The following is a 27,798-nucleotide window of genomic DNA, read 5'->3' as shown; positions in this document are numbered from 1 at the left end:
CTTTGTTGGCCCTTCTTTCTTACACAAATACCCCCAGTAGTGTCAGTGTCCCCTTCTAAGTCAACCTCCTGAATGTGATTGTTTCTTTTTTTTTTTTTTAAGACTTTATTTATTTGACAGAGAGAGAGAGATGACAAGTAGACAGAGAGGCAGGCAGAGAGAGGGGGAAGCAGGCTCCCCGCTGAGCAGAGAGCCTGATGCGGGGCTTGATCCCAGGACCCTGAGATCATGACCTGAGCCCAAGGCAGAGGCCCAACCCACTGAGCCACCCACGCGCCCCCTTATTGGTTCTTTTTTACCTGCACTTTGCCTCCCTTGTCTAGGTGTGGGGACCATTTACCTGAACTGTCCTGGTCATTTAGCCGGAGTCAACACCTTCTGTGGTGGCCCCTGGAATCTCTTCTCCCCACAGCGGCTGGGGTGATGCATTCAGTGGCTTCCCAAGGCTCCTGGGGTGAGGAAGAAAACCCCAAACATGTGCCACGTGACCCTGCATCCTTGCCCCTGCCTGCTGCTCAAGTCTCTTTGCCAGCCGCACTCTTTGTCTCGGCACCCCACAGTTTCTAGAATATGCCGTGACTCCTTCTGTCCCCAGGGCCTGTGTTCATGCCACTCGCACTGCTTAGCCTGCTTCCAGCTTCTTTCTCCCCACCCCCACATTTAACTCCTGTCCTTTGGATTTTGTCCCACATGTCACTTCCCCATGGAACCTAGTCTAAATTGGAACCCCTTCCTTTTTATTCTGTCACAGAGTGATCTACTCTTTCTTACAAGCATGTGTTACGTTTATAAATTTTCGTATATTTATCTGTGCATTTGGTTAACATCTGTTCCTTCTAGAGGAGGGTCCCCTATACATGGTGGCCGTGCTTAGCACCCCGTAGGTTCCCCATCAGCATTTATTGGCTGACTAAATACCTTTCGACCTCACCCACAGGCAGTGGTGCTTAGCTGCTGGGTACCTACATGACTCTGACCACGGGCGGAAAGGTCCAGCGGGGCTGGCGCGTGTTTCCTGCCCTTGGCCCTGCTGAGTCCCAGGGCTGGGATGTGGATCACACCTCCTGCCTGGTGGAGGGACTCATTTCGGATCCCAGGGTTGATCAGTTCTTCGTGGGGGATCTTCCCTATGAAGAAATAAAATATAATAACCCCCCACCTCCCCCAAAACACAACTCTTATTTTTCACCTTTCTTTATAAGGAATTTACATGAAAAAAATGCCTTTTATGAAATGACTTGGCCTTGGGGGAAGTTATTCAAGGAATTCATACTTGGAGAGTAAATGTTATTTTTTTCCTATTTGAAAAAAAGAGAGAGAGAGAGAGAGAGAAGGCCATTCTATTTCAAGGATGTTGGATTTCTGCAGCTGCCGCAAAGTTCACCTGGCTGGGAGCTCTTCTGCACACGTGGAACCATCATTTCCAGCTGGAAAGGATCGCTTTTCTAGAAACAGACCCTTTTTGCTTTGGTTGACGAAAAGAAAGGGAGGAGAAAGTAATTTGGGGGAACCTGATGATTTTATTGCAAAGCACAGTGTGGATATGTCTTTGGGTGCAAACTGCTGAAATTACACCTGAAAGCCCACTGCTGGCTCTCTGGTTATTCATGGTTCCTCCTCCTGCAATTCCCCGACGTTGACTCGGAGTCTGTGTGGCACTGTCCCCATGTCCTGGGATGCGGCTGCGATAGGTCCTTGGAGAGATCGATGGCGTGTGTGGATGTTCGTACTTCCTCCCTAGAAACCCCTAGTGATTGGTTTCTGTTAAATGGTGACTCCCAATGTAGGGCAGCATCCCTGTTTATGGCAGAGGGGAAAAGCCCATCCAGGACTCCCATGGCGAATAAATAAATCCTTGGTTCTATAATGGGAAAGGACCCTTGACGCTCAAGTGAAATCAAGAAAGTAGTGTAAGGAACGACCCTCTCATTTTAGGCTTTACCCATTTGTGTCGGGCCAAGAAAATGGAAACCGTGCCACGTGTTTTCCAACAGAGGGATTTCTCGTGGAATTTGCTGTATCAGTGACCAAGTCTGAATGAGCAGAGGGGGAAGCTAGGGTGACCCAGGAAACAGCTGTCACCCGAGGACTGGGTTAAGAAAAGGGAAGAGGGACATTTCTGGGACCAAAGAGCTTGGGGCAAGGGTCTGAGAGGGTACCAGACCGCGAAGACCTTTAGCCAAGCTGGTGTCCCTATGGATGTACCGCTGAGGGGGGTAGGGGGGTAGCCTGGGATTGTCCCAAGAGCTGGACACTGAAGCCCTGTTGTCCAGTAGTCCTGCTGGAACAGTGCCATCCTGAGCTAAAAACACCGGGAAGCCCCTTCACCCTCTCTTGGTATACCTCTAGCGCCCCCTGTTGGTGGAGCTGCCCAGAAAGCCAGATGGGAAGGGAGTCTGGAAAATGTAGTTTGCAGACTCCCAGCCCCAGAGGCCAGTGCGGAAGAGGAGCTAAGAGGCAAAAGACAAATTCCCCATGCTTGGGAGATAGAGACCTTTCTGTTAACTGGCCCCTTTGAGGGCATCCAGGCCAGGCCCCACTGAATATCTGGAGTTCCCAGCCTGAAGGTGTTTTTATTATACCCCGTGGCTGCTTATTTGAGGACAGAGAGGCTATTGGACATACATTTGAAACCATACATCTCACTGTTTCTTGTGCTGTGGTGGCAGTGACGTCAGTGCGGTGGGGAGTGTCTGTGTGCGGAAAGCCCACTCCCAGCAGCACCGGGTGTCCCCCCAAGGAGAGACTCACCCTGTTTGCCAGGCTTTCATGAAAAGCATTTGGTTTTCATTCTTCTAGCCTATATGAGACATTATGAATGTTTCATGGTTTCAACAGCTGATTTCACGTAAGACATGTATTGTGTTCTGTCATATTTGGGATGACAATATTCCCCCCCACCCCCACTCCACTGGAATGTTGGGAGGTTACATTGGGACTTCGAGCAGGGATGACAACTTACTCCTTCACTCTTCCGGGAACTGTGTTTCTATACTATTTTAATTTATGGTTGCCTGGTTGAGGATGGCCTTAGAGACATCCATTTATGCCCCCTGCCCAGTAAGAAATTTCAAAGGCAACAAGTTGGTTGATGAGTGTGTCTAGATGAGAGGTGCTGGTTGATGGAGAGTATGAGCACAGTGAGACCCTACAGAGTGCAGAAAAGCATCCGAGTTCCCTGATTGTCTCTGGGATCAGGCAAAGTGTGAATGAGTCTTTAGACCTGAACCATGGACCATGGTAATAGCAGCGTAATGCTAGGGGGAGAACTCAGACTAGCCCTGTAATCTGGGTGTGGCGTTCTAGATCTGACTGTTAGAGGCTGAGCCCGTATCCCTTCCTTATTCTGCACATCTGCCTTTAGGCAGAGGCATAATCATCACCTTGCTTTCTCGATGCTTTCACTGTGGTGGGAGAGGGGCACATTCTCACCAGCTCCGATGGGTGGCAGAGCTGTGGGCCTCCCACACAGGCTTTGCTACCTCCCCCTTAGGTGGAGGAAGCACCCCATGGGAATGTAATTTTAGGGCAATTTATGTGAAGTTCCTTAATTCATCTTGACATTCATGAGGAGTTTCAAAAAGTTAAAAAAAAAATTCATTTAGTGAAGTATAATTCTTGAATTCTTCCTGTGTCTGGGGCTGTGCCAGGTAGGCGCTGTGGCAGGGTCGGGGGCGGGGGGTGGGGACGATGTTTGGGTCCCGGAGCTCATAGTCAGGTCCAGCAGACAAGCCTAGTCTCCTGTTAGACTGAAAAGGGAATGTTAACAGCTGCGGAGTTAGAAGGTGAACAGGGGATTTGGGGGGGTGCTCCAAGCCCCTTGATGTTGGCCGATGGGATCTCCTACCAAAGACTGGCCATGGACGGGCTCCCAGGCACTCTCAGCGGACCCCGAGGTTCTGGTCTGTTGCTTGATCTAAGCCGAGAGATTCTGCTAGTCCCGCCGTTACTTCTGTTTACCAGATTTAAATTTGTTTTTCAGGTGACAGGCACAGATAAGAAAAAAAAGAAAAAAAAAAACAAATAGCCAGTCACATGGCCTGCGTGGTACCCTGGGCAGCCCACGCTGGGGGTCCACAGACCTCGGCACCCGGAGTGGGTTGCTGGGAGGCCCCTCTTAGTGCTTGAGCCATGAGGCAAATGAGTGGATCCTGCCTGCCAAACAACTCCCCTCTTGTTCCAGAAGCCCTGTGACCCTCTGTGACCTCACGTGTCCTTTCACTGAGGCCCCTTGCCACTCTCCTTTCTTAGTTCAGCTGCCCTGCTCGTGCCCTCCCCATGTCATGTTGGCCGCCCGGCCCTCCCTGCATGGAGAAACCATCCAAAGCTCCTGACTTGGAGCACACAGTGGAATTTCTCCGGAATTCCTTTTGTTGAGTGTTTAATTTTAGGCCCTTCGGTGTAAGAGAAGGTTTCTATCAGATACAAGGAAACAGAATTCACGATCACATTTGCCGTAAAACATGTGTTGAAAAAGCTGCCTTGGGCCTCACCCAGAGGCCCCCGTGTAAAGTCTTACTGGTATTTTCAATTGGAGAGGCCGGTGTGAGGTAAATATTGCCTTTCCTTGAGGAAGGGTGTCTTCCCACCCGTCAGAGATTGAGAAAACCGACAAGCAAGCATGTTTATCTTAAAAAAAAAAAAAGAAAGAAAGAAAGAAAAAAGAAAAGAAAACTCTGATTTTAGGAAACTCAGAACCAAATTCTAAGGCAGAACGGGCAGGTTAGACCATCATCCCTGGAATGGCAGTCAAGTGAGTTGGCAGCCCAGAGCTAGATAATTTGACAAATTTCTTGGTGCTTCGGTTGCTCCTCTGGAGGTTTGCATGGTGACAGTCTGTGACTCTGGCTGCAGGGAGGGGACCCCCGCAGTGTGGGCACAGAGCCAAGTGCCTGGGCGCCTTGCTAACAATCCACGGGGATCTCTGTCACCAGAGCTGCCATGGTGACCTTCTCTGTCCATATAGCTGTATTCTCTTTTCTCTCATTATTTCTCTAATTTCAGTCTGTCTATTTTGGGGGTGAGTCACCTTCAGTCTCTTAGGCTCCAAGGAAAATCGTGAGGGAGCTTGAAGTCTTTCTCACCCTCTGTCCTCGTGTCCCCATGCAGGGCTCCATCTGCGCCAGCTGGATCTGATTTCAGGCGAGATTGATGGGGAGTGGCTGTTTTATTGATTCTGCCTTTGACCTAGTTTGCACGAGAAGATTTGTAGCTCAGAGCTAGGAAACTCACCTGTCACCCCTCAAAGAATCATGCAAGTGATGCATTTCCCACAGAGCTCGGATATCTAGAGCTGTCCCTGTCCCACCCCGGAGGAGGTCACCTTGGGGGGGGCAGGGGCTCCACCCAGAGACCCCAGATGCCCTTCGCCGTGGACACACTGATCCGCGCGCATCAGTCCCTCATGAGGGGTGATAAGCCTGGCTCCTGAAGGCCGGGATTGGGACTTAAACTGCAGGCAAGTGCAGTTTAACTACCTTCTGCGGAGACCATGTTCCTTGGTGATCATACATGTCTGGTACATTTTCATCCAGAAAGCCTTCAGATGAAATAACTGCTCACTAGAAGTGATTCTCCAAAGGGTGTCTTTAGACAGCCCAGGGCCTGTTTGAGTCTATAGAAAGAAGGTGTAAAAATGAACATTATAACCAAAAGGGATTCCCCTGGGGGACTCTTACCTTAAAAACCCAAATCCTCTGCAGCAAATTATGGGGTGGTTGGGAGGCCTTTTTCACTGTTTCTGAAGGTGTCTCTGCGGGCAGTTGTGTTCCTGGGATGTGAGCCTGGGCCCACCCGGAGACTTAGGGGACCTGTCTGGATCACACAGCTAACAGGGACACCCTGCCTGCAGACTCCACAGGCGCTTCTTGTGTTCTCATCTCCATGAAAGATGACAGACATCAAGCCACAGTTTACTGAGCACATACTGCGACCACACCCTGCTAAGGGCTTGGATCCCTGCAGCAGCCTGGTACGGGGGGAGCCACGATTCTCTCTGTTTCACTGATGAGGTCTTTGAGACAAACAGAGGCCAAGAGAGTTATCCCAGGTCAGACAAAACAGTTGGGAAGGATTTGAATCCAGCTGTTTTGTCTTGAAAGCCGTGTCCTTAACCAATAGGTCACTGCCGCCACCATCGAAACCCTCATCATGGCCAATGTGCCATTCATTTATAGAAGAATCGTAACATTCCAGGGAGTGTAGTAAGCATTCAGTGAGCGGCTCACTTAATCGCTGCAAACCTGGGTGGCGGGTGTGTGATGGTTCTGGTTTTGAAGGCAGTCACAGAAGGCTTGCAGAGCCTACCCTGGCCCCTGGTGCAGCAGAGCACCCCCTCGGCTCTGCCCCACACTGCAGCCCTGTTTTGAATCTTGTCATCAGTGCTGTGGCCCTCAGGCTGCAGACCTCCCTCCCCTCACTTCCCTCACTGTCCTGCCAGTGCACACCCCTCTACCGGCACGCACGGGAAGGGGTTCCTCCCCACGGTGTTTATAAGGGTGTCAGGGGATTGGGCACATATCACAGAATCTGTGTGTCTCAAGGTGAGAGGGAGGGGCAGGTGTCCTTCCTCTGACCACAGGTAAATTCTTTGCAATGTAGCACGATGGCAGCAAGGATTTTTTTTTTTTTTAAGAGTTCATTTATTTATTTGACAGAGAGAGAGAGAAAGAGAGAGAGATCACAAGCAGGCAGAGAGGCAGGCAGAGAGAGGGAAGCAGGCTCCCTGCTGAGCAGAGAGCCCGATGTGGGGCTCGATCCCAGGACTCTGAGATCATGACCTGAGCCGAAGGCAGAGGCTTAACCCACTGAGCCACCGAAGCACCCCTGGCACCAAGGGTTTTTGATAGGATTGCCTTTACCCTGTCCTTAGGAGAGCTGGGGAAAAGCTGCAGTCAGGGCGGCTAGGTGAACATCTGGTTCTAGACTCGTCCTGGTCCCCTGTGCCCCTGGACCTTAGACTCTTCCTGGTCCCCTGTGCCCCTGGACCTTGAGTGCTGTGTGTGGGGAAAGCTTATGTTACTAGCTTGAATGACAGCAAGTTTAAGTCTGAATCTTTCCTTTAACTTTGTAAGCATGTTGGATACTCAGGACCTAATTCCTAGTATTGGCACAGTCTTGGACTTGGCGGCCTGAAGCGTCCACTGTCCTTGGTCTCTAAGGGCCCAGTGCCCTTGGGCAGCTGCTCCGTGTCCTCTGTTTGTTTTCTCTCTAACTTGCCTCTGCAGCTGGCACAGGCTTGTTTTTCCTCTCTCTTTGTACGAAGGTGACCTGAGGTCTTCCCTGGAAATGACATGGGTAGAATCACAGAGTAATTCTTCTGGCTCTTGAACTCTCACACCAAATATTATGTGATCTGTGTGTTATTTATCTGGTAAATGTCTAAAGACTCTTTATTTTTAAACTAAAGAAATATGTGTCATATAGAGCTTGATAATTCACAACTGCGATTTGGGGATTTCTTTTTAGTTTGCCAAGAGCAAAACTCATAACTAAAATGACAGTTTATGTGTTTGCTGAGCATTTTTGGTAGTTCCCAAATTCTTAGACTCAGTAATAGTGTGAATATTCTAAAAACGTTACATTTAGAATGCCCTTAGTTTTTTGTGTTTTTTTTTCTTCTCCTCTTATTCTAAAGAAGACTTGGGGTAGCTTACATAAATACATAGAATTCTTTTTTTTTTTTAAGACTTTTCAAATTTATTTAAGAAAGAGAGAGAGAGGGGGGAAAAACAAACGAGATGAAGAGCAGTGGGAGAAACAGGCTCCCCACTGAGCAGGGAGCCCAGTGTGGGACTCAGTCCCAGGACCTTGGAATCATGACCTGAGCCGAAGGTATACACTTAACCCACTGAACCATCCAGGCGTCCCACCGAATCTAGGACTTTTGACACTCATTTTGTGGAAGGCCTGACCTGCCCTGAAGTGAGGCTAACAAGCATCTCTCTTGACCCCTCATTTATTCAATTTCACTGCAGAAATACTAGAGCCTTTCGATAATAGCTTGGTGCCCCAGACCTCATTTGAAAGTTCATTATGTGGCATGCCCACTGGATTGCCTTGCAAAATCTGAAAAGTTCTGAATTCCTGAAACCCATCGGGCTGTAGGTATTTGAATCAAGGCTTCCAGCCTCATCCCTTGAGTTCACAGGACAGGACGCTGAGGTGCGCATCACCGGCCAGCGTGAGTCTAGCCTGACAGCCCCAAATAGCTTAGTGCTTGACTTCAGCTTTGTGATGTGGGAAACAGGGACTCCACTCATGCATTCACTGACTCCCTCACCATCTGTCCGTCCGTCCATCCATCCATCCGTCTGTGGGTGCATTTGTCTAGTGAATATTTATGGCTTATGGCACACTAAGTGCTAGGCCAGGGGCTGGGGGCCATGAAGGGAACAAATGGGATAGTTATAGTGAAAATCCTTTAAAAACCACAGAACAAAAAAATGACAAAACAAAACAAAACCCAGAGCTCCTGACCATTGTGTTTTACCTGTTACTTAGTATTCTGGGCACGTGTCAGTCCATAGCATTTCATCCTGTAGGACACCCTGCTTATTAGCTCCCTGTGGTCCAGGTCTCAGTAGTCCTATTTGGTACTTAAAGAGTGATGCACGGTGCATTTTTTTTTTAAGGTTTTATTCATTTATGAGAGAGGGCAAGTGAGGGAATGTGAGCAGGGGGAGGGGCAGAGGCAGAGGGAGAAGCAGGCCTCCCTTCCAAGCAGGGAGCCCAACGTGGGGCTCCGTCCCAGGAGCTGGAGCTGTAGCACTCTGTGGCTGGGAGAACGTGGCTGTGCTCATGATGACAGAGCCCTTACCTGGTAACCTTTCACCTTGGTCTGTTGAAATGGGAGCAAGATGGTTTGTTAGAAAACCCAAGTGGGACAGGTTGGCCTGATCCAGGCAGGTAAGCATCCTAAGCCCAGAATGTAGAGATCACCCATGTGCCTGCCTCCTTGGGCTCCGAGATGAGCGGATTGCTGAATGCGGGTTTAGTTGTATAAAGGGACCTTCTTTAGAGAGACAAGAGGCCTCTTCCATTCTGCTCACGTGTAAGGCAGGGCCGTCGGAGACCTTGCCTTTTGTCTTAGCATGGACTCTTCCCTCATTCCACCGCAGAGGCCCAGAAGACTTGTTGGGAGGTGGACCTGGTTCTGGGCAAGGAGAGACACAACCAGCACGCTCATGCCTTTCCTCTTGCTTTTCTCTAGCTCCCCCATGCCTTCTGGATTGTTGTGGAGAATGTGAAAGGGACATCTGTGTTTTTCTCAAGCTCAACATCATTATTTTAAACGAATAAAGTAATTTGGGTTCATTGTATACACTTGGAAAATATAGAGAAAAGAAGGAAAGTGAAGATCACATATCCCCTACCATTCATGTTTTAGCTGTGTCCTACCTATGTTGGTTGGTTGTCTGGCTACTTACTCATCTTTTGGGGGGGGGGCGTGTGGCGGGAGCAAAGGTACTTGTAGGCTAAATCTTTCCAAAATTGCGATTTAACTGTATCATCACAAATGTGCCTTTCCCGGCTGCAGACCATTCATCGTGGCTTTCTCTCTCTGTGTTTGGACACTTGCAGTGCTCGTCGGTTTTCACAGGTGTACGTTATATGGCACAGAGTATTCTTGTTTGTTCATGATGACCCATACCTCAGCCTGCTTCACGGTGTGCTTTCTGGGCTCTGGAAGAATCAGGTTACTCTCTGAAGCTGGTTTGTGCGTGTGAAGGCTGGGTTCGCTGCGTTTTAGCAGAGCTGACGTCAGTCATTTCTGTAGGGTCTAGGGCTCAAAATGGAAATAACTGTTACCACATTTAAGAAGTGCCTTTCTGTTTACATACGTTGGGTTCCTGAAAATGTGTGCTATTCGAATCAGCCTTTAGCACTGGTCAGAGGGGTTTTCGCCAACAAAGCTGGGGTCACCCTCGCCTAGCAGCTTGTAGTTGCCCACTGTGATTTGGGCTCTAATCAACAGTGAGTGCGTATCCCTGTCAGATCTGATAGGGAATGAGTTTATCTAGAGAGTCAGCAATGACCCTTCCCCGGGCTCAGGAAAGGACCCGTCTTGGCCGGGATGTGCATGTCACGAGATTTTCTTTCCTGATGATGTTTTGTTTTTCTTTGATATAATGCTTTGTGATTATTAATGTTGAGGGCTTCTTATTTGTGACTGTCAGAACAGTGGCCAGAGTGCCCCCTCCCTGGGTTGCAGCTGTCAGAAGTGGGTTTAGCCCTTTCAGAAAGCTCTCTGGTTCTCTGCCATTAACCTGAGGTGCCTTCTCATCACTTCCCCAGCGGGTCTGGGCTTCCTTCCCCTCTGCCGACTTCTCGCTACTGTCTGCTCTCCTCTGATGGGACAGGTTCCCTCTTCCCTGATACTCAGTTCCGTGGGCCTCCTTGGCTGCGATGTAGGCAGGTGTGAGTCCCCTTCTGCCCCTCAGCTCCCCTTTGGGGATGTGAGCTTAGGTGTGTCCCCCCCACACCCCCACCACACTGCCCTGTGATGGTGGAGGTCCAGCTTCTGGCCACTGGAGACCGACCGTTCTCTGCGGGAGGCTCAGCAGAAGGCTGCTTCACTGTCCAGTTTTGGAAATCAAAATGCCAAGGACTGCATGGATGTCTCTGTCCTTTTCTAGAAAAGAAGAAGCCAAGGAGGGACAGGGCATCCCAGGACTGGCGGGAGCGGAGGAACGCCATCCAGCTGACCAGCGAGCACACGGTGGAGACCCTGGTGGTGGCCGATGCCGACATGGTGCAGTACCATGGGGCAGAGGCTGCCCAGAGGTTCATTCTCACCGTCATGAACATGGTGAGTCTCCCATTGCCGTCCGGGATGAGGGCTATGTCCTTGACTTTTCCCCAGGCTGGGGGATGGAGACACAGCACCGTCCCCCTGGGGAGGGCCTGCCCTCCGACATACCTTCAGTGCTAGGGTCTGTGCCATGGTTGACCCTTGCCTGCCCTTCTTACTAGTGGTTTGCCAAGACCTCTCCTCAGTGCTGGACCCCTCCCGGGGGGGGGGTGTTTCAGAATTGAAAGAGTCACTTCCTCTTCTAAGGAGTCAGCGGTCTAGTAGAAGGAATCAGGATCACACTTGAGTGTGATCAGCTCTTGCCGTGGGCTGTGAGGGCTGGAGGAAAGTTGGAGCAGGGAGAGGTTGTCTGGTTGTGGGTACAGGGAAGGAGCCATGAAGCCTGCGTCTACCTGATTTGATGAATGGGAATAGCAGGAAACCGTCACCTTGATGGTGTGGGAAGGCAGGCGGTGTGACCCAGCTGCAGGAGGGAATGGAGAAGTCTGAGGGGTGAGGGTGGACACTGGACAGGGGCAGGTGGGAAGGGCGTCCTGAGGAGTGGGGCTGCTGAAAGGGGTGAGGGAGGCAGGAACCAGCCCCGCAGCTGTGCTCAGTGGGGACTGGAATGGGAAAAGGCAAGAAGGGGCATTGGAAATGGAGAACATGGGGTGGGGAGAGGGGCTGAGCTGAGGGGCAGGCGTGAGGGTGGAAGAGGCCACCACGTGGGGAGGAAGAAGAAGTGCTGGCCCTGGTCTCTGAGAAGTACGTGTTCTTCCTCTGCACAACCCCAAGTCCTCCTGGTGGCTGGTGAATGGCGTGTTGCTGGGCTGCCCAGAGGACACCCGGAGGGGAGCTGCTGGGGTTGGCTCCACACCAGCCTCTTTCATCTGTAGCTCATTTCATTTCATTTCTTTTTTTTTTAATTGTCCAGAGCACCAGTGCCAGGAGGAACCACTCATTACGGCAGCTCAAGTAGTGATGAGGCAGAATTCCACTTTGATATTTGTTTCCATAATTCTGTGGTCAGGACGGGGGCAGCTATAGTACCACCAGTGGGCGGAGGGGGGTCTGTGGCGATGGTGCCCTCAAGCTGCCCATGGCTGTAACACTAAAGCACAGGGACCGAGCGGTCCCCAGCCCTGGCTTTCACTCAGCGCTCCCCATGCCCTTTCCGCTGCGTGGACAAAGAGGTTGGAGCCTCCAGATCCTGTTGCCAAGGGCAAATCTGGGGCCAACCCCATTAAATGGGGATTTAGATGTTCCCTGATGAGGCCTACCCAGTGAGAGCGGGGCCACTGTGGTGAAGGGCCTCCGGTGTGTGTGCGCTAATACGGACCCCTCTGGTCACCTCCGGTCACGTCCGGGTTTCTTGGCCAGTCCGATGAGGCCGGAAAGCAAACAAGGGCTGAGTCTGCTGACCACACTTACATAGACGCCCAGCACCCGGAGCTGGTTTTTGTTGCTCTCGTGGTGGGGTCGCCATTCAGCAAGTTTAAAGACAAGCTGTGTGCGGATGTAGTACCTTCTTTTGAACAAGACCACATTCCACCATTCCCATCCTCCAGGCCCTCAAACCCAAGTTTTGAAAATCCCGAGAATTCTGTTCTTCCTGTGGCTGTTGTAGCCAAGGGATTTTCTGTTAGGAAGTGAGATCTTCTTTAAGCCAGGAGGATGGGAAAGGACTGTGGCTGGGCTCAGGAGCCCTGTCATTAGGTGTCCAGGTGCAGTGAGCAGGGAGGTAAAGCCAGCCAGCCTGGCTCTCTCCCATCAGGGAGTTGACTGTGGGCCTGCAGGACTGAACTGGCTCTGTTTCTCTAGCCTCGGTGGATTTAGAAAGGAATCTGCGGGCGCAGTTGCTACCTTCCTTGCAACATACTCTCTGCAGGCTGCAGAAGGAGCATCAAAGGGGGCCGACATCCAGGCTCCTACACCCTCCTGACTTTCTCACGTGGGCCTCTCTGGGTAGAGACCTGCCCACCTACGCTTGCCGCTCGGACCCTTGAGGCCAAATCTAGACAGACTCCTATCCCTAAGGCAAGCCTGGGCACTCGTAGGGCTTTGGTAACACTTTCAAAGCTGGGCAAATTGGGTATCACGTGTTTGCTTACAATTTTCATAGCCTCTCCTGGGTGTGTGTGTGTGTGTGTGTGTGTGAATTAGATTAGCACCAACCAGCGGCACGTGTCTGAGAGGAAGGAAAGGAATGGACGTCTGCGATGAGTAGCTGGGTTATTTCTCCTTCTTCCCCTCCTCAGACCTGGTGGATCTCATTATACTCACATCTCACAGAGAAGGAAATGGAAGGTTGCCAGGAGTGCCGTCATCAGGGTGTGCAGCTAGTAAGTGAGTACAGGGTAGGGCAGGCACTCGGAGCCAGGGCTGAGGGACTCGTGTCTCACCTGTTCAAGTCATGGGCAGGTCTGGGGCCTGTTGTTTCTCTCCGTCTCCGCCCTGGACTGGCCATCATTATTTCAGACCCTGGTGACTGCTGGAGCTGCTTTCCCGGGCTCTTCACAGTCACTTTCTCCGCTCTTGATTCCTTGCCACAGAATGGCCAGCAAGAGCTTCATCTGACAGAATTAGGACTTTGTTACTAAGCAGCCCTAAGCCCTTCTGTGGCTTCCCATGCACTTAAAGGGGAATTTTTGCGTGGCTCTGTTTTGCACGGCCCTCCCTGTTTTGCACGGCCCTGTCTGGCTGTGGAACTGGGCCCACCTGCTTCTCCTGGACTCGAGTCCCTCCTCCATGTCAGCACTGAACTCCTGCCATGTGGGCCTCTTTCTCGGGTCTTCAAGCTCTTCTGGGACTCGTGGTCTTTCTTTGGCAGGAATGCTCTTCTCCCCGCTCCTTATCAAGCTAGCTTCTCTGTCTTTGAGGGCTGTGGGTCGGGGTCCCGTCAGAGGCGCTCTCCTTGCTGACTCTCTGAGAGGGCCGGCCTGTTTTTTTGCACTTGGTCCTTATCTCAAGTTATAATGCCGGATTTGTTTGCTTTTTAAGAGCCGTCTTGCTGTGGAGATTTTTTTTTATGCTACTGAATTTAAGCTGCTATAAATTCAAATTAGAGGATTATAATTTTAGAATATTAAGTAGAGTCCCCATAGTAACCACAAAGAAAACAGCTACAGAATATACACAAAAGGAAATGAGAAAAGAGGGGCACCTGGGTGCCTTAGTCGGCTAAGTGTCCAGTTCTTGATTTTGGCTCAGGTCATGATCTCTAGAGTTGTGAGACTGAGCCCTGCATTGAGCTCTGAGCTGGGCATTGAGGAGCCGCCAGACATTCTCTTTCTCCCTGTCTTTCTGCACCTCCCTCCAGAAATATAGTAAAAGAAAAAAAAATGAGAAAAGAATTAAGTTTCATTATAAAAAACTCAACTGAACACCAAAAAATCAGTATGCAGCAAATGAGGAACAAAAAAAAGGCTATAAAGCTTATTGAAAACAAATAGTAAAATACAGAAGTAAGTCCCTCCTTATCAGCAATTTTCTTAAATGTAAATGGATTGAATTCTCCAATCAAAAGATCAGTAGGATGGGGGCACTTGGGTGGCTCAGTCAATTAAGCATCTGCCTTCATCTCAGGTCATGATCTGAGAGTCCTGGGATCGGCCCATGTCAGGCTACCTGCTGAGCAGGGAGCCTGCTTCTCCCTTTCCCTTTGCCTACTGCTCCCCCGCTTATTCTTTCCCTACCCCACCCCCCCATCAAATAAATAAGTAAATTTTTTAAAAATCAGGATGGATTAAAATACATATCCAATTATATGCTATCTACAGGAGACTCACTTTAGATCCAAAGATACAAATAAGTTGAAAACAAAGGGATGGAAAAAGATACCCTGTGCAAATAGTAACCATAAGAAAGCAGAAGTGGCTATAGTAATATCACACAAAATAGACTTTAATCAAAAAAAAGAAACAAGGATGCCATATATTTAAAAAGTTTTAGGGGCGTCTGGGTGGCTCAGTGGGTTGAGCCTCTGCCTTAGGCTTGGGTCGTGATCTTGGGGTCCTGGGATCGAGCCCAGCATCAGGCTCTCTGCTCGGCAGGGAGCCTGCTTCCCCCTCTCTCTCTGCCTGCCTCTCTGCCTACTTATAATCTCTCTCTGTGTCAAATAAATAAATAAAATCTCTAAAAAAAGTTTTAATACAGCAAGAAAATATAACAATTATCAAGTCTTTTTACATCTAATTACAGACCATCAAACTATGTGAAGTAGAAATTGGTAAAATTGAAGGGAGAAATACACAGTTGTGTAATACTAGAGACTTACCCCCCTCCACTGCCAGTAGTGGATAGGACAACTAGACAGAAAATAAGTAAGGAAATAGAGGACTTGGACAAACATAATAAACCAACTCAATCTAGCAGATATACAGAATCCTCAAAAACAATGGCAGAATAGTCCTTACAAGCACGCATGGGACTTTCTCCAGGATATACTGTATCTTAGGGTACAGATTAAGTCTCAACATCGTACAAAATATCTTCTCCTGACCACAGTGGGGTTAAGTAAGAAGTGAATAATGGAAGGAAAAATAGAAAATTGACAAATATGGGGAAATTAAACAGCATGCTCTAAACGCATGTGTCAAGGGAAAAGTAACTGGCGAAAAGAGAAAATGCATACAAATGCATAATAACAAAAACACATCAAAGCTTATGGAACACCACAAAAGTAGTACTCAGTGGGAAATGTATAGTTGTAAATGCTCACATTAGAAAAAAAAAAGAAAGAAAGAAAGATTTCAGATCAACAGCCTTACTCTAAAACTTAAGGAACTAGGAGGAGAAGAACAAATTAAATTCAAAGCTAGCAGGAGGAGAAAATAGTAAAAGATGAGAACAGAGATAAATTAAAAAATAGAAAATCAGTAGAGAAACTCAACAAAGCCAAGAGCAGATTCTTCAAAAGAATTAACAAAATCAACAAACCTGTGGCTAGTGGGACAAACAAGAAGACTCAAATTACTAAAGTTAAAACCAAAAATGGGCACATGACTACCAATTCTATGGAAGTAAAAGGCATTATAAGAGAGTACTAGAAACCACTGTCCACCAACAGACCGGATAACCTTGGTGACCTGGTTAGATTCCTAGAATCACAAAACTTACAACTTTATCATGAAGAAATAGAAAATTGAAAGACTTAGAATTAGTGAAGAGAATGAATCAGTAGATTTAGAAATCTGACTTATAAAATCTGATGAAAACACTACAAGAAAAGAAAACGATAGTTCTTTATGAATAAAAAGAACAGTTACTTTGTGAATATCCATGTAAAAATCCTTGACATAACACTAGCAAACCAAATCCAACAATATATTAAAAGAATTATACACCATGGCAAAGAGGGAGATATGCCCAGAATGCAGGGATGGTTCAACATACAGCAATCAATCAATGTAATACACCACATTAACACAACAAAGGGAGGAAACACATGATCATTTCAACTGGTTTAGAAGAAGAATTTGTAAGATTCACTACCTTCCCATTAAGACAAACACCCAACAAACTAGGACTAGAAGGTAACTACCTCAACATTATATAAGTCATCTACACAAAATCCATAGTGGACCTCATACTCAAGGGTAAAAGTCTGTAAGGTTTTCCTCTAAGATGAAGAACAAAGCAAGGATGCTTGTTTTCACCACTTCTATTCAACATAATATTGGTCGTCCTAGCCAAAGCAGTTGCACAAGAAAAAGAAAGATAAGGCATTCGAATAGGAAGGGAAGAAATACAATTTTCTCTATTTACAGATGACGTGATCCTATGTGTAGAAAATCCTAAAACTTCCTCCTCTCAAATTTTAGAACATTCAGTATAATTCAGCAGAGTAGCAGGATACAAAACCACTACACACAGTTCAGTTGAATTTCTGTACCTAACAATGAACAATCCATAAAGGCAATTAAGAAAATCATTTCAGGGATGCCTGGGTGGCTCAGTTGGTTGGACGACTGCCTTCGGCTCAGGTCATGATCCCGGAGTCCCGGGATCGAATCCCACGTCGGGCTCCCAGCTCCATGGGGAGTCTGCTTCTCCCTCTGACCTTCTCTGCGCTCATGCTCTCTCTCACTGTCTCTCTCTCTCAAATAAATAAATAAAATCTTTAAAAAAAATCATTTCATTTACAGTAGCTCAAGAACAAATACTTAGTAATTAACTTAATAAAAGAGATGAAAGACTTATGCACTAAAAACTACCAAACATTAGTGAAAGAAATTTAAGCATCCATGTTCATGGGTTGGAAGACTTCTTATTAAGATGTCAGTACTACCCAGAGCAATCTGCAGTAAAGGCCCAACAATAATTGTCTTTGCAGAAATGGAGAAATTCACCCAAAATGCTCATGCAATCTCAAGGGACCTTGAATACCCAAAATAATCTTGAGAAAGAACCGAGTTAGAAGACTCCACTCTTCCTGATTTCAAAATTTACTACAAAAAGCTCAAGTAATCAAAACACTGTTGTGCTGGCATAAAAACAAATATAGAGAGAGCCTAGAGTGCTCGCTTTGGCAGCACATATACTAAAAAAAAAAGAGAGAGAGAGAGAGAACCTAGAAATAAACCCTGAGTTATAGGGTCAAGTGATTTTCAGCAAGGGTGCCAAGACCATTCGATGGGGGAAGTGTTCATCTTTTCAACAAATAGTGCTGAGAAAATTGGATATTCACATGAAGAAGAATGATGTTGGAACTTTACCAAATGCAATATACAACAATTAACTTGAAATGGCTTAAAGACTTGAACATATCAGAGCTAAAACTATAAAACCCCTAGAAGAAAACACAGGGGAAAAACATCATGACATTGGATTTGGCAGTGACTTCTTGACTATGACACCAAAGGCACAGGCAATGAAGGAAGAAATAGGCAAATCAGACTTCATCAAATTTGAAGAGTTTTCTGCATCAAAGGACACTATCCTTGGAGTCAAAAGGCAGCTCATAGAATGAGAGAAAGACACTTGCAAATACATATTTGATAATATCCAGAATATAGGGAACTCCTAAAACACAACAACAATCAAAAAAAAAACTGATTTAAAAATTGGCAAAAAGGACTTGTATAGGCATTTCTCCAAAGAAGATCTGGAAGTGGCCAGTAAACACTAGAAAAGTTGTTCAGTGTCCTACCATGATTAGGAAAATGCAAGTTGACACCACAATGAGATACCACTTCATCATCATTAGGATTTTATTTACTTATTCATTTATTTAAATTTAATTTATTTATTTTAGAGTCGACACACAGTATTATATTAGTTTCAAGTGTACAACATAATGATTTGACAGCTCCATGAGTCATGATATGTCACCATACAACGCTATTACAATACGAATGACTGTTTTCCCTATGCTGCACCTTCATCCCTGGGGCTTGTTCATTCCCGTAACTGGAAGCCTGTGTCTCCCACTGCCTTTCAACCATTTTTGATTAGGGTGCTATTATTTAAAAGTACATGTAATAGCAAGTTGAGTGGATGTGGAGAAATGAAACCTTCGTGATGTGTTGGTAGGACTGTAAAATGGTGCATCCCCTATGAAAACAGGCTGGTGGTCTTCAAAAAAAGTAAACTTAGAGTTATCATGTCATCCAGCAGTTCTGCTTCTGAGTATATACCCCAAAAGGGGGAAGTTAGGGTCATAAACAGATATTTGTACACTTGTGTTCATAGTGGAATTGTTCATAACAGCCAAGAGAAGAAAGCAACCTGAGTGTCCATGGATGGGTCAATGGATAAACAGAGTGTAGTTTATCTGTACCAAGGAATGTTCGTCAGCCTTAGAAAGGATGGAATTCAGACCCAGGCTACAATGTGGATGAACCTTGAGGATATTCTGCTAAGCGAAATAAACCGCTCACAAAAGGACAAACACTGTATGATTCCACTTAGATGATACATAGAGACAGAAAGTAGAATGGGGGCTGCCAGGGATTTGGGGAGAGGAAATAGGGAGTGGCATTTAATGGGTGCAGAGTTTCAGTTTTGCAAGATGAATGAGTTCCGTGAATGAATGGTGGTGATCGTCATACAATAATGTAAATGCAGTTAACACTACTGAACTGTATACTTAAAAGTGGCTAAGATGCTAAATTTTATGTTGTATATATTTACTGTAATTAAAAATAAGCTAAAAAGAGGCTCACTCCCTAATTCTATTCAGCTGTATTTACTGGGTACCTCATGTGCACCAAGGACCCTTCTAGGGTCTGGGGATAGAATCGGGACTGTAACAGGTCCCATTCCCATGGAGCACATGCAGTGGGACCAAAAGACAGTGTGCAACACACAGATCAATAAAACGTGTGGATTTTACAAACTGCTCTACGGAGATCCAGGTGACAGCACATGGGGGAGTGAGGTGGTCAGGTCACCTCTGTGAGAAGTGATGTTCCAGTGAGAAGGGGGCAGACACTAAGGAGCCAGCCAGCCATGCTCTGTCTGGCATCTGGGGGGCCCAGAAAGAGGCAATCTCTGGTGGGTGAGGGCTGTGCCAACCAGCTGACCTCACGGTCTGGTACGCCAGGGCAGGCGGGGGGCATTAACTCATGTGTGGCCAGAAGCTTCTGCAGGGGTCGAAGCACCGGAGTGGCGTGCACTGATTTCTGTTTTAACAAAACCCCGCTGCCTGACTCTTCTCCATGGAACTGGAGTCCTGTTCCAGGCTCTGGGTCCCCAGCAAACCACTCACCAGCACTGGTACCCACGGGGGGAGAAGCCACTGCCAGCCTGGGTCTTTGCTGGCAGCAGGGCACAGCATGGTCCCCTGGACTTGGCTTTGTCCCTGCTCCCAATGTGCTGTCGTGCCTTTTTAGGTATATCTCTGGGTTTTCCTGTGGTTGGGGGTGGGAGGGTGGTAGTCACACAGGAGCGGGAATATTTTGAAGAACAAATTGCAGACAGAAACAGGTGGCTTGGACACTAAAAACCTGGGGTTTGGGCAGCCAGATTGGAAAACGGGGCCACTTGCTGGAGCTTTGCTTGTTTTTAGCTTCCTTAAGGACTGTGGAGTGAAATGAAAACGTGAGATGTTCTAGGCAAGTTCTGTTTGGAGGAAAGATGACATCAATTTTACTCAATTACCATGTGAAACAGACAACAAGCCTCTCCGTTGTGCCCAGAGAAACTGTCATGGTGTTTGAGCACACGCTGGTTCCCACAGCCAGCAGCCATCCCGGGGAAGCTGCCAGCGGGGGTGGGGGGGGCGTGGGGGGGTGGGGGGATTGTAAAATGCAGGTGGACAGGCCCACCCCCAGGGCTCTTTGGTTCTGGGGTGGGCTCCAGAATGGATTTCCAGCAAATGCCGGGGCGATGTTGCTGCTGCTGCTTCAGGGACCACCCCCCTGGGTGGCACTGTGCTGGAGAGAGTCCTTTCCTGTACGGGGGTCTGAATGGAAACCACCTGTGATGTGGGGAGGCCCTTAGTGGCACAGGTAGGTGGTGCTCTTGGGGAACCCTGTGTGGACACTTGGCATAGCTCTTCCCCATGTGTCCCTGTCACCCTGTCTGCCCCTCCCTGCCCATGTCCCCAAGTCGCCCAGCCAGGAGAGCTGCATTGTGCTGCTGGCAGTGGGTCCCCCCTGGCTCGGCACCCCCGGCTGCCAAGGAAACGTGACACATGCAGCCCGGGCTCTGAGCACTTGCCAGGACGCAGCCAGAGCTGGGCGCCGGAGACAGAATTTCCAGACGATTGGCCGTGCTCTTTCTTGCCCAACCAGGTGTCTCCCTCAACATCATATGGCCGCCACCTCCGGGACTGCCTCTGAGCGTAAATTTCCATGGGAAAAAAAGACGAGGAGATTTCGTTACATGTCTTTGGGGCCTGCTTGCTTTGTGTTTGTGGCTGTCGTCAGATTTGTGTCTGGCTTGCCTGGCTTGGCCCTGGGCCCCCCTGGGAGATCCTGTGCATCTGCCCTGTGCCCTGCCGAGCTCTGTGGGAACATGGGACAGCTCACAGCAGGTGAAGAGGTGCTCTGGCCATAGTCAGGCTCCCAGGTAGGCTTTTCAGGACATGAACACCCTGGTGCACATCAAGGGGCAGTACCTGCCTTCGGGCTTGGTAGAGAATGTTGCTAGAGCATGAAGTATCTTTCAAAAATTTAATTCGGTAAACTCTAACTGTGGTGATGTACACATTCAATTTACCATCTTAGCCATTTGTAGGCACACAGTTCAGTAGAAAGTGTGTTCACGGTGTTGTGCAACCCATCTCTAGAACTTTGTCATCTTGCAAAGCTGAAACTCTGTACCCATTAAACTGTCCCATTTCCCAGCCCTTCCTCTTACCTTTTGAAGCAGGAAACTTTGTATTCCTTCCAGCACCCCTCCTTTTTGAGCATTGGCCACAAGGGAAGCGACTGGGCCTTTGGGGTAGGGTCGTATAGAAGGCACCAGGCTGTCATCAGTTCAGTGAGGAAGAAAATGGAAGGTTCTGCCAAGGGAGGTTGTCCCTATAGATTCTCCTTCCTGAAATTTCAGTCTTCATGCAGCTTTTCTGTGACATGTCCCAATTCCATTGAAGATTGCTTTGCTATGTTATTCCTTTAAACCTTCCTTAAATAATATGTCCTCTAACATCTGTGGCTGGTGTTGATGTTCTAGGAAATGATAAGATAGTACCTTGAAATCCTGTGTGACTTGAATTTTCTCCCTCAGAACTGCAGGTTTTCATTCTTCCTATTTTTCATGTTTTGAATTGAGGTTTTCCATTTTGGGCCCAATCCTACTGCTGAATATTTCTGGAAGAATTTGAGTCGCAGCCATTGGGTGGTTCTCAAAATATCAAAACAAGGAAAAAGTTATGTGTTTTCCTCCTCTTCACCCAGGTTTGGGGATAGGTAATTAAGACATGACTTCAGAATTGGCCTACAGATGGTCCAGTGTAAAAAAAAAGGAAAAAAGAAAGAAAAAGAAAAGAAAAAGAAACAATGACTGCTATTTTTGTTCTTGGGGAATAAATTTGGGGGAAGGAGTAAGAACAGAACAACTAAATGTGTTCTGTTTTTCCTTGTGGGAAAGAATACTAAGTTACACAAAGATTTTCTTTTGCTTTAATAGTTCTCAAAGAGTAAGATCCAAGCAATGACACAGCTAATTGCTTTCTCACAGATGCTCAAAGACAGTGTGTGCGTGGCTTCTGACGAGTGTGTATCACACAGTATGTCCAGCTTCAGGTGGCCTGAATTAACGGTGCCTCCACTGTCCGTTCTGATTGTTGCTTTATGTTGCTGCTGATGTACCAAAGAACACAGCAGAAAGTTCTAATGCTCCTGCTGGAAAAGTCTCCCTTCTAGATGGTGTCTATCAGGGGGGAAAAAAAAGTAGACGTTTCAACACCAAGTGAAATAACTCAGAGGAAAAGAAATACTGTGTGCTCTCACTTATATGTGGAATCTAAAAAGGCTGAACTCCTAGGTACAGAGAAGAGTTTGCTGGTTGCCAGAGATGGGGGTGGGCAATGGGCGAAGGGGGTCAAAAGGTGCACGCTTCCAGTTATTATAAGTCTCGGGGATATAATGTACAGCAAAGTGACTGTGGTTAATAATACTGAATCACATGTTTGCAAGTTCCTAAGAGGATAGATCTTAAAAGTTCTTACCGCAAGAAAACAGATTGTGACTATGCGAGATGATGGGTGTTTGCTGAACTACTTGGGACAATCATTTGCTGTGTGTGTGTGTGTGTGTGTGTGTGTATGTGTGTGTCTGTCAAATCATGTACACCTAAAAATAATACAATGTTGTATATCAGTCATCTCTCAAACTAGAAAAAAACAAAGGAAAGCCAGCACACACTAAAGCAGAAGTCTTTCCCCAGGTGTTCGAAAGACTCCCATCCCTGTTCTTTCCATATCTTCTTCTACCACCTATGTGATTTATCCCATCATATTTATATAATATATACTTATATGTTTTGTATATATATAAAAATGTATTTAATGAGATAATATATATAGGATAATATATATATGGGATATATATATAATATATATTTATCCCATTATCCCATTATGTCCTCCACATCCTGCTTTGTCCATATTTACAGGAGAGGGACCAGGGAGTCTCACATTCAATGGGCTTTTCTCATCCATGTCAACTTTGATTTCTCTGCCTTGTTTGAGATTTCCTCTTTCTCTTCCCCTTGAAATGCTTTCCTTTGATTTTTTTTCTTTTTTTTTATATATTGAGGTCCTTATAATGAAGTTCTAAAACTGAGAGGGACAAATCCTCTCTTGTTACTATAATCCTGTCTCCGTGACACACTGTGGTTAGAATGAAGACTCTGGGGAATAAAGGAAGAATATGGCCTTATTGTCCCAACAAGCCTGGATATGAGTTGGGGTCATTGTTGACTGGCTGTGGGTCTTGAGCAGGTGTCTTTCTCTTGATTAGTTGAAGGTGGTGGAGATACTGAATTTGATAGGTTTTGATGAGGGTTAGAGATGACACAGACTGGCACATAACGGATGGCCAAAGGCATTGACCTCCTGCTTCCCCTTCTTAAAGGTCCCCTTCAGCGTCCCCATGAAAGCCCATAATGGGAGTGTTAAGTTTTCTACCAGGATTATCTAATACCCATTCTTTCTTTTGAAATCTACTGTTCTATACCTTTTTTTTTTTTTTTTTAAAACAACTGATTTCCAGCTTAGCTTTGTGTGTTTGTGCACACATATGGGTGTGATTCCAGAGTTTCCTATCATGGGCATCTTTCTTTTGGGAATTCATATTTATCGGGGTTTTTAGATCTCAGAAGATCTTTTTTTTAAGTATTTATTTATTTTAGAGAGTGAGCATGGTGGGGGAGGGGTGGAGAGACAGGGAGAATCTTCAGGTAGACTCCCCACTGAGTGTAGAGCCCAATATGGGGCCCAATCCCGTGACCCCCCAAGATCGTAACTGGAGCTGAAATCAAGAGTCAGATGCTCAACCAACTGAGCCATCCAGGCGTACCCAGAAGGCCTTTTAAATAAATCTGGGTCATATTTCCCATATATACATTTTTTGTTATTATTCTTTATGAACACTGAAAATTAAATTTCATATAATTATTCTTTCTTCAGATTTTTCTGTACTGGAAAAATGCAAGTTTTTAAATATTTTAATATTTTATAATTTTTAAATTAATAATAGTTTTTAATGAGCGTAATTTTTATCTTATTTATAAAAAAATATTTTATTCATTTGTGTTTTATGGAAAAATTGAGCAAATAGTACAGAGAGTTCCCATACACAAATCTCTTATTATCGTCTTACTATATAGTATGGTATAAACTAATGGACCAGTAATGATGTATCATTCTTATTATTTTTATGGAAGCATAATCAACATACAGTGTTATATTTCAAGTGTACAATATATAGAGTCAGTAAATCTGTACATTATTCAGTGCCCACCATGATAAGTGCAGTCACCGTCTGTCCCCAAACAATGTTACTACAATCTAACTGACTGTATTTCCTATGCTATACTTTACATTTCTGTGACTTCTTTATCATTTATTTATTTAAGATTTTATTTCTTTGACAGAGACAGCCAGAGAGGGAACACAAGCTGGGGGAGTGGGAGGGGGGGGCAGGCTTCCTACTGATCAGGGAGCCCGATGCGGGGCTCGGTCCCAGGACCCTGGGATCATGACCTGAGCCGAAGGTGGACCCTTAACAACTAAGCCACCCAGGCGCCCCGATGTGACTTCTTTATTTCATAACCTGAAAGTTTATATCTCTTTAAGGTTAGTCCCTTTTTTTATTTCCCCCGTGCCCCCACTCACCTCCACTGAGTTTGTTAACCATCAGTTTTCTGTATTTAAGAGCCCATTTTTGTTTGTTCTTTTCGGTTTTTTTGTTGTTGTTGTTGTTCCACATATAAGTGAAATCGTGTGGTATTTGTCTTTCTCTGACTTACTTCACTTAGTATAATACTCTCCAGGTCCATACATATTGTCACAAATGGCAAGATCTCATTCTTTTTTTTTTTCTTTTTAAGATTTTATTTATTTATTTATTTATTTGTCAGAGAAAGAGCGAGAGAGAGGGCACAAGCAGGCAGAGAGGAAGGCAGAGGCAGAGAGAGCAGGCTCCCCACTGAGTGGGGAGCCCAGTGTGGGACTTGATCCCAGGACCTTGGGATCACGACCCGAGCCGAAAGCAGCAGCTTAACCACCTGAGCCACCCAGGTGTCCCAAGATCTCATTCTTTTTTATGCTGAGTAATACTCCATTGTATAGATGTATCCTACCTCTTTATCCATTTGTCTGTTGATGGACACTTGGCTGTTGTAAATAATCCTGCCGTAAATGTGGGGGTGCATACGTCTTTTCAAAACAGTGTTTTCATTTCCTCTAGGTAAATACCCTTTCCTGGAATTACAGGATCATAGGGTAGTCCTATTTTTAATTTTGGGAGGAACCTCCATACTGTTTTCCACAGTAGCTACGCCAGTTTACATTCCCACCAACAGTGCACGAGGGTTCCTTTTCCTCTACATCCTTGCCAACCCTCGTATTTCTTGACTTTTTGATGCTAGTCGTCCCGACAGGTGTAAGGTCATAGTTCCTTGTGGTTTGGGTAGGTATTTCCCTAGTGACTGAGTATCTTTTCATGTGTCAGATGGCCATCTGTATGTCTTCTTTGAAAAAAATGTCTGTTCAGGTCCTCTGCCCATTGGGTTATTTTTTGGCATTCTGATTCATTATTATTGACTAGAGTCAATAGTTAATGCACATGTCCTTAGTTTTTACCTAATATCTTTTGTCTGTTCCGGGATTCCATCCAGGATACCACTGTATTTTTACAAATTTTTTATTTTTAAATTAAATTTTCTCATCATTTATTCTTTTTTTTTTCTCTTGACAGGTGTACAATATGTTTCAACACCAGAGCCTTGGAAGTAAGGTGAACATTCAGGTTACCAAGCTCGTCCTGCTACGACAACGGCCTGTAAGTCCCCACGGACACCCGTCAGAGCACACAGACGGCTTAACTGGTCTGCAAGTTTCCTAGTTGCTGTGGAGTGCTAAGGAGGAGTGCAGGTGGTTGTCAGTCTTATCTGCCCTGCCAGGCTTTGCAGATGGCAGCAGTGTGCCCTGGCCTGGGGACTGGGGATGTCCAGTGGGAGGAGGACAGGTATTGTTACTAGAAGCTTGGTGTGCACGTGATGTGCTTGGAATTTCTAGGGAACTCTAAGCACTGGGCCTGTATGCATCCCTCCAACACTCCCGGCGCATCTCACATGTGCAACTCTAGATGGTGAGGTCTTTGGAAACCAATCACTACCTTCTGGAGCTACATCCCAGCCTCGGGCCAAATTTGGATTCTCTGTAGCATTGTTTTCTGGTCTTTGAGTCAAGTACATTCCCACATGATAATGTCACTTGCAGAGTTAGGCAATGAACTTGAAAACAAGAGACCGATGATGCTTGGTTGGGTACATAGTTCAGTTTGCCAAAAAAAAAAAAAAAAAAGAAGAAGAAGAAAAGAAAAAAATATATACTTTTTAATAACATAGTCTTCATATGAACTTGCAAAGAAGGCCCTGGCCTCTCTCTGGTCTGTGTACCTTCCTACCAGCATTACGATTGCATTTGGGAGAAGGACTTCATGGGATGATGTCCCAGCAAGCAGTTGTCTCCACACTATATTCTGAATGTAAACTCTGGCTTCCCTGGGTGTTTGCTTTTTTAACTGCCCCCCACCCACCCCTATTTCTTTCAGGCCAAATTGTCCATTGGGCACCATGGTGAGCGGTCCCTGGAGAGCTTCTGTCACTGGCAGAACGAGGAATATGGAGGAGCCCGGTACCTTGGCAATAATCAGGTTCCAGGAGGGAAGGATGATACGCCCCCCGTAGACGCGGCTGTATTTGTTACCAGGTGAGTCTGGATTTGGTCTGTAGCAGTACACCCAACTGGGGAAAGGCATGTCCCTCTTTGGAGTGGAAAAGAGGGCGGCTTGCACGGAATCCAGGTTTGGAAATCAGACCGTGGGCCAGATCACCGAGCCTTGAATTCCTCATCAGTAAAAGGGGGGTAAATTATAGTATCTAACCCTGAGTTACAAGGATCCCGTGAGCACAAGAAGTGCTTCTCATGGTGCCTGGCCCAAAGTAAGGACGAAGTCAGCTTTAGCCATAATTGTTGCTGTTGTTACTATTAAAAGAAAAGTACCAAAATCCTGGTTACCCAAAAGTCTTAAAGCTTCCAAGAAAATGCATCTGCTACCTCTCCTAAGCACCAGATGTAATGCTCACCAGGAAAGAGCTAACCTGTGTTTGAGGTTGCCTCTCGACTGACTTGTGGGTGCTGTCAGTTGCGGAGGGGGAGTGGATACCCCGAGTTTCCTGTAGGAGGGAGTACATGTAGGTACCTGTGTGCTGTGCATGGTCCCAACCCCGGGGCACTCCTGGGGCAATAGCAGTTGGCAGAGAGGCCTGGGGAATTCCCACGGATATCCTGTTGCAAGTAAGAAGCTGAGCATCTTTCTAACTATAGAGCTGGGCTTTTCCAGTCTGAGAGGGACACCAGGGGCCCAGCAGCGGACAGCAGAAACCAAAGACAGTCTTCCCATGCAGGCAGCGGCCACGTCCTCTTAGTTTGCCAGGGGGATGCAGTAACAAATGAGCTCAGCCTGGGGGACTTAAAACAACAGAAATGTATTCTTACCCTGTTTGGGAGGCCAGAAGCCCAGGGTCAAGGGGTGGGCAGGGCCGTGCTCTCTCTGCAGGGTCCAGGAGAGGACCCTTGCATCCTTCCTCCTAACTTCCAGTGGTGGCCTGCAATCTTTGGCATCCCTTGTCTTGTAGGCGCATGGCTCTGACCTCTCCTGCACTGTCACGTGGTCGTTTAGCCTCCTCCCTCTGTCCCAATTTCCCTCTTCTCATAAGGACATCGGTCCTTGGATTAGGGCCCAGCTGTAGCCCAGTGGGATTCCATCTCGATTTGCTTATACCCACCGACCCTCTTTCCAAATAAGATCGCATTCACAGGTAGAGGT

General features: G+C 46.7%; 1 protein-coding gene across 4 annotated transcripts in view; it reads left to right on the top strand.

Annotated features, from left to right (window-relative positions):
* ADAMTS17 (ADAM metallopeptidase with thrombospondin type 1 motif 17) overlaps positions 1-27,798 on the top strand; it is a 327,264-nt gene that overhangs the window by 52,430 nt on the left and 247,036 nt on the right. For all 4 annotated transcript variants that reach the window (XM_013060100.2, XM_045070851.1, XM_045070852.1 and 1 more), the window contains exons 4-6: positions 10,638-10,810; positions 25,663-25,746; positions 26,521-26,678. In XM_013060100.2, the coding sequence (XP_012915554.2) occupies positions 10,638-10,810; positions 25,663-25,746; positions 26,521-26,678 (415 nt within the window). The remainder of the gene's footprint in view (positions 1-10,637; positions 10,811-25,662; positions 25,747-26,520; positions 26,679-27,798) is intronic.

This window comes from Mustela putorius, unplaced genomic scaffold (assembly GCF_011764305.1).
Source record: "Mustela putorius furo isolate JIRA1106 unplaced genomic scaffold, ASM1176430v1.1 tig00003972_pilon_pilon_pilon, whole genome shotgun sequence".
NCBI classification, from domain to species: Eukaryota; Metazoa; Chordata; class Mammalia; order Carnivora; family Mustelidae; genus Mustela; species Mustela putorius.
The sequence above is the reverse complement of the archived record's forward strand: the minus strand, read 5'-3'. Positions and strand labels throughout refer to the sequence as shown.